The sequence below is a fragment of the Carlito syrichta genome, unplaced genomic scaffold (assembly GCF_000164805.1).
Source record: "Carlito syrichta isolate Samal-C Ts95f unplaced genomic scaffold, Tarsius_syrichta-2.0.1 Scaffold308158, whole genome shotgun sequence".
Lineage (NCBI taxonomy): Eukaryota > Metazoa > Chordata > Mammalia > Primates > Tarsiidae > Carlito > Carlito syrichta.
The window spans coordinates 439,558-446,066 of record NW_007252254.1 but is presented as its reverse complement, the minus strand read 5'-3'; the positions used below and the strand labels follow the sequence as shown (position 1 = coordinate 446,066).

Here is a 6,509-nt window from a genome sequence, read left to right as displayed (position 1 = left end):
GCGGAAGGATCGCCGGAGCCCAGCAGGGCGAGGCTGCGGTGGCCTGAGTGGCCACTGCACTCCAGTCTGGGCGACAGAGTGAGACTCCAACTCAAAAAAAAAAAATAATAAAGAAAAAAGAATCTGTTTCCAAGATCAGTGGGATACTCTTGCTAAAGCAGCCAGACTTTAGGTAGGCCTTGTAGGTAAAGACAGGTTTACCACGTGCCAGACACGGTGCTAACTGTATACACAGGTGTTTTCTTTTATCCTCGCGACAACCCTCTGAAGTAGGTATGTATCATTACTATCCCAAATTTACAGATAGAAACTTAGGCTCACCCACAGTAACATAGCTACCATTTGTCTGCAAGCTGAGATGAAAAAAAAGGGAGGCTGATCAAGAAAAATAATATGAAAAGTACTGAAAAGTAGAAAGGAAACGTAAGCAGGCAAGTTGAAGTAGCCCCGTCCGTCTCCCTCCCAGAGTTGGGCCACCTGCGGGTTCCGCACGCCTCCCAGCGGCCGTTTCTCCACCCCGGTGCTTCCGGTTTCAGGCTGGCGTCATTAGCTAGCGCCCCTGCGTTGGCACCGGCCGCTTGCGTGCGTGCGTGAGTGCGTGCGTGTGGCGTAATACGTCGATGAAGAGGCGGGCCTTCCGATTCTCACCAAAGCTATTTCCGGCTAGAGCCGGAAGACCGTCGCGGATGGCTTGAGGGGCGGCCTGTGTGTGGAGGTGAGCTTTGGGGTTGCCGGCTTTCCCGTGCCCGGTGGTCGCCTCATGCTGCAGGCCGCAGCCGCCAGCCTCCGCTCGCATCGGCGGCGCTGAGGCGCCGGGGCAGCAAGCGACATGTCGTCGGGCCTCCGTACGGCCGACTTCCCTCGCTGGAAGCGCCATATCTCGGAGGAGCTGAGGCGCCGGGACCGGCTGCAGAGGCAGGCGTTCGAGGAGATCATCCTGCAATGTGAGTGGCGCCCGTGCGGTCTGGGATCTGGGTGGTTGGGCCCGCAGAGGCTTGCAGGGCGGCAGCTGGAACCTGAGGCCGAGCCCCCGGCGCCGCCCGCGTGCATGGCGGCCGCCTCGGGTACCCTGAGCCTCCGACGCCCCACGCCTTAAATCTATTTCTCCTCCTTTCGTTTTATTTTTAAGGATGGTCGTGGAGGGTGCCCCCAGTAAATAGTGTGATCTTCGTGGGCAGATACGGTTTGTGTTTTGTAAATCCCAGCGGGTCACACAATGCTTGAACACTTAAATAGGCAGGTACCAGAAACGTCCCATTTATGGGATCGTGTTAATGAAACGGGCGTTGACTTAAAGAACCAACTCACAGAGTTAACATTGCCTTCCGAGTGCAATGGACTGTGTAGCCTTTGATTCCTCAGACCTGTTGTCCTTACTCCACCCCGTGTTCTTTGACGATTACAAATTTTGAGTCTTAACATTCTTTTTCGTTGGGGCATAGTCTTTACTGTAATATGAAAGCGGTGGTTTTCTTCTCCCCCACTCCTTGCATTTTAAGAGTACAGAAATGTCTTGTGGTAATTATTGCTCCGACACCCCAGTCCCCAATTTTAGCATAATCGGTGACACGTTTTGGGAAAGAAATGACCCCTCTGGTCCTCAAGTTCCATGTGCCTCTTAAAGTAAACCTGACAAGTCTCCCAAGCTATGTTAATGATGGGATTCAAAACAATAATGGTTTAATTTAGCTTTTATTGGATTCTAGCTGTGCTAGATCACTTCTCAAACTTTGCTGCACATTAGAATCACTCCGGGAATCTTTAAAAAGATTACGAGACGGGCTCGGTGGCTCAGTCTGTAATCCCACTCCTTGGGAGGCTGAGGTGGGTGGATTGCCTGAGCCCGCAGGTTCGAGACCCGCCTGGGCAACTTGGCGAGACCTCATCTCTACAATAAATCAAAAAATTAGCCGGGTGTGGTAGCGCGCGCCTGTAGTTCCGGCTACTTGGAAGGCTGAGGCGGAAGGATGGCCGGAGCCCAGCAGGTCGAGGCTGCGGTGGCCGGGAGCGGCCACTGCACTCTAGTCTGGGCAACAGAGTGAGACTCCAACTTAAATAAATAAATGAATGAATGAATGAATGAATGAATGAATGATTACGAGGCCGAAGCCACACCCCAGACTCCAACTCAATAAATAAATAAATAAATAATAAAAAGATTACGAAGCCGAAGCCGCACCCCAGACCAACTAAATCACACTTTATGGGGGTAGAATACGAGTGTCTGGTTTTTGATTCTCCCCCAAATGATACTCATGTGCAGACAAGCTTGAGTACTCTGAAGTAGCATAAATATTCATTTGGCATGTGTTCTTTTATTGTCCCCAACCTTCTATGAAGCAGGTCCTTGTTCTTTTAACACATGAGGAAACTGAATCCCAGAGAGATTAGGCAGTTTCTCTGGGATTATATGGCAGATTAGCTGTAGGACTGGCATTTAAACTCAGTCTTGGTGGTGCTTAACTTTTTTTTTTTTTCTTTTGAGTTGGAGTCTTACTCTGTCACCCAGACTGGAGTGCAGTGGCCGCTCCCGGCCACCGCAGCCTCGACCTGCTGGGCTCCGGCGATCCTTCCACCTCATCCTTCCAAGTAGCTGGAACTACAGGCGTGCGCTACCACGCCCGGCTAATTTTTGATTTACTGTAGAGATGAGGTCTTGCCAAGTTGCCCAGGCGGGTCTCAAACCTGCGGGCTCAGGCAATCCACTCACCTCAGCCTCCCAAAGGCATGGGATTACAGGCTGAGCCATGCTTTTCTCACTGGATCTCCCAATAAATGATACTTCTTTGCTTTCTCTGCACTCATCTTAAAACAAAACTAGGAAGAAAGGGGGATGCTGTGCTGTTGTTATGCTAATTTCTTATACTCTGTGAGGCCCTGGCTATTTCAGAAAGCCAGAAGCATAGGAAATCCTTCTCCCTCATACATGATTTCTTCACAGTTTATATAAATTCAGTTCATTAGGTGTTTGTGGAGGGCCTAGTCTATAGAAGATGGTACACTTTGGAAGTCAAATTGAGTTGGAGGTCTGACTTACCTCTTACTAACCTTTTCACTTATCTGAGTCTGGTGTGCCGCACCTGTAAAATGGGGATGAAGCTTTTCCCGCCTGTTCATAAAAACAGTGCTGTATACATAAGTGCTTTGAAAGCCATCTGTGTAAAAATCTATAAGTGTAAGTGCTTGTTATCTTATTGACACAAGTGGAATGTTTTCTGTACTTCACAAATGGTATCTTGATGGGGCAGAAGCATGTTGAACAGAAATTAGTCATAGAGAGAACACATCTTTAAAGACAACTAGAGGCTGAGCACGGTGGCTCATGTCAATAATCCCATCACTTTAGGAGGCTGAGGTGAGAGGATTGCCTGAGCCCACGGGTCCAGACCAGGCTGGGCAACTTGGCGAGACCACATCTCTACAATAAATTAAAAAATTAGCCAGAGTGGTGGCGTGTGCCTGTAGTTCTAGCTATTTGGAAGACTGAGGCGGAAGGACTGTCTGAGCCCAGTAGGTTGAGGCTGCGGTGGCCGTGGCGTGCTGCTGCCCTCCAGCCTGGGCCTGGGGGACAGAGTGAGACTCTGACTCAAAAAAAGAGAGAACTAGAGTTGTGAGTAATGCTTGTCTGAGGGAGTAGGAGAGGAGACCAGGATGAGAGGCTAACAGTTAACATGGAGAGTAAGGCGACCTTTTCTTGTTCAAATCTCATTTAGCCTGAGAGGATTGACATTTGGGGAGATCATTACTAGTTTGTGAAGCACCCTCATTGCTTTCTTTTTTTTTTTTTTTTTTGAGTTGAAGTCTCACTTTGTCACCTAGACTAGAAGGCAGTGGCACGCTCCCGGCCACGGCACCCACGATCTGCTGGGCTCAGGCAATCCTTCCACTCAGCCTTCTAAGTAGCTGGAGCTGCAGGCACGCGCCATCATGCCCAGCTATTTATTTATTTATTGTAGAGATGAAGCCTTGCCAAGTTGCCCAGGCTGGTCTTGAACCTGTGGGTTCCCAAAGTGCTGGGATGAACCACTGGGCACAGCCTGAGATAAGCTCTTTTAACAGGAATAGTCACAAAGCATAAACCTATCAAAATTTTGTTCCAGAGCATTTCTCATCTCAATTTTTTGTTCTACTTGGAGCCCCCCATCTGATCTTACTGGCCCCTGTATGCCTATTATTTGTAACTACATGTTCTTTCTAGTTCTGTCTTTTCTTTTGAATTCCTGTACTTTGTCCCCTGTCAGATTTATTATATTCAGAAAGAGAACTCATTTTCCTCCCTAAGCTGTTCCCTCTTGTGTTCTCACACATTACCATTTCCCACCCAGTTGCCTGAGCAAGGAACCTCAAAATGATCTTTAACTTCTTACCAAGATAAAAGCCACCTACTGAACAACTCTGTGCTATTCCTTCTGTGCCTGGACCATCAGCATTCTTTAAGACGTAACTCAGATGTCACCACCTGTGAAACTGTTCATAAAAATGAGTACAGGGTCACTATTCTCTGTACCTTTTTATAGTTGACTGAATGAAATTTTTAACTCCTTCATGTTGGGGACTCTTGTATTTTCCTGTTGTCCTGATCAAAAAGAAATTAAATTTTCCAAATTATGGTACAGTTCTCCTTATTACTTAAAGACGGAAGGATAGCATTTTACTTTGCCATTGTGTTTGGTGTGTTTCTTTTTCCTTCCTTTTTTTTCTTTAAAGGTGTGGAGTACAATTCAGGATTAGGTATCATCGTAAGTGGTCATTGTACTTTTCTTTCTTTTTTACTCCCAAGGTGGAAACAAATAACTTTGGGAGAAGAAAGCAGTTTCACCTTACTTTAATAAGGAGGACATTTTTGTGGTGTATTTCTATGAGTTACTGTGGCTGGGTTGTCTAAGTTTAGGCCAAGAAATAGCTAAGGAACATATATTCCTGGACTGTATTTGATTGCTACATTAGGCAACAAAGTACGTTATTTAGTACTTTGAAACCTAACAAAGGTGAAAACTACCCAGGTAATTTTCTGGTTACTGTTTTGATCCCAAACTTTATAATATGAAGTGTACATATTTTATAATAAATACCTTAATTTCTGACCTTTTTTTAAAAATAGATAACAAGTTGCTGGAAAAATCAGATCTTCATGCAGTGTTGGCCCAGAAACTGCAAGCTGAAAAGCACGACATACCAAACAGGCATGAGATAAGGTATTTTGAAACTAATCTGTATTATTTGTGTCTCCTCTATTGAAATTTATCTCAGTTGTTGTCACTTACATAACTTTAGAGCAAGCCAAGTTCTGTTTCTGTGTTCCAGTTTTTTGTTTTTTTGGTTTTTTTTGAGTTGGAGTCTCACTCTGTCACCCAGACTGGAGTGCAGTGGCCGCTCCCGACCACTGCGTTCTCGACCTGCTGGGCTCCGGCGATCCTTCTGCCTCAGCCTTCCAAGTAGCTGGAATTACAGGCATGCGCTACCACGCCCGGCTGATTTTTTGATTTATTGTAGAGATGAAGTCTCGCTGCCCAGGCAGGTCTCGAACCCGCGGGCTCAGCCAATCCACTCACCTCAGTCTCCCAAAGGTGCGGGATTACAGGCTGAGCCACCAAGCCCGGCTTGTGTTCCAGGTTTTGTCAGCTTCTTTCTAATAAGAACCACTAAAACCAAGTAAGTAAAATTGTATGTACATACCTAGAAGGGTTATCATTAGTATAATACCATAAGCTTGAGAAATTTCTCAAGTCAAGTTCATGTGGTAACCCTAGGTCAATTTCTCTTCTAACCTACCAGGATTCACTATTTTTGAACAGAGACAAGTAAATATATTCCTGAGCAGATTTGCTTAGATCACATGAGTTACTCGATACTTTATTATCAAATAGGCTTTTATTAGGTGAGTTTGCCCAATTATAGGCTAGTGTGAGTATTCTGATCACATTTAAGGTAGGCTAGGCTAAACTGTGATGTTCAGGAGGTTATGTATATGGAATACATTTTTGATTTAAGATATTTAAACTTATGATGGGTTTTTAGGGACATAGCCCCGTCATAAGTGGAGAAGCATCAGCATTAGTTATTCAAATTAACAGGTTGCAATAACTTTTACTTATTTATTTTTTTTAAGAACTAGATTAAAAAAATATTGGTGTGCTTTGATAGGATATTTCATTAAATACATACGTGTTCCCGGTGGGGTGTTTGATGTGTTTACTGGGTCATTTGTGTGCATTTATGTATGCTTACTGTATTTCGTATTGATGGTTATGGTCAAAAAGTCTGAAAGCCATAATTCATCAAAGCAGCTTAAAAAGGCTTATTCTAGAGTCTTGTCCTCTTTTTTCTTTTTTCTTTTTTTGAGTTGGAGTCTCACTCTGTCACCCAGACTGGAGTGCAGTGGCCGCACCCGTCCACCGCAGCCTCCACCTGCTGGAGGCGATCCTTCCACCTCAGCCTTCCAAGTAACTGGAACTACAGGTGTGCACTACCACACCCGGCTAATTTTTTGATTTATTGCAGAGATGAGG

The 6,509-nt window shown here is 45.5% G+C and overlaps 1 protein-coding gene across 4 annotated transcripts in view; it reads left to right on the top strand.

Moving 5' to 3' along the window:
* Positions 1-621: 621 nt before the first annotated feature.
* The window catches only part of ATG16L1 (autophagy related 16 like 1), a 46,359-nt gene continuing 40,471 nt past the window's right edge, over positions 622-6,509 (top strand). For 3 of the 4 annotated variants that reach the window (XM_021716090.1, XM_008065108.1, XM_008065107.1), the window contains exons 1-2: positions 622-944; positions 5,102-5,195. In XM_021716090.1, coding sequence (XP_021571765.1) covers positions 830-944; positions 5,102-5,195 — 209 coding nt within the window. In that variant the 5' untranslated portion in view covers positions 622-829. The remainder of the gene's footprint in view (positions 945-5,101; positions 5,196-6,509) is intronic. The other variant, XM_021716091.1, reaches the window with a different exon arrangement.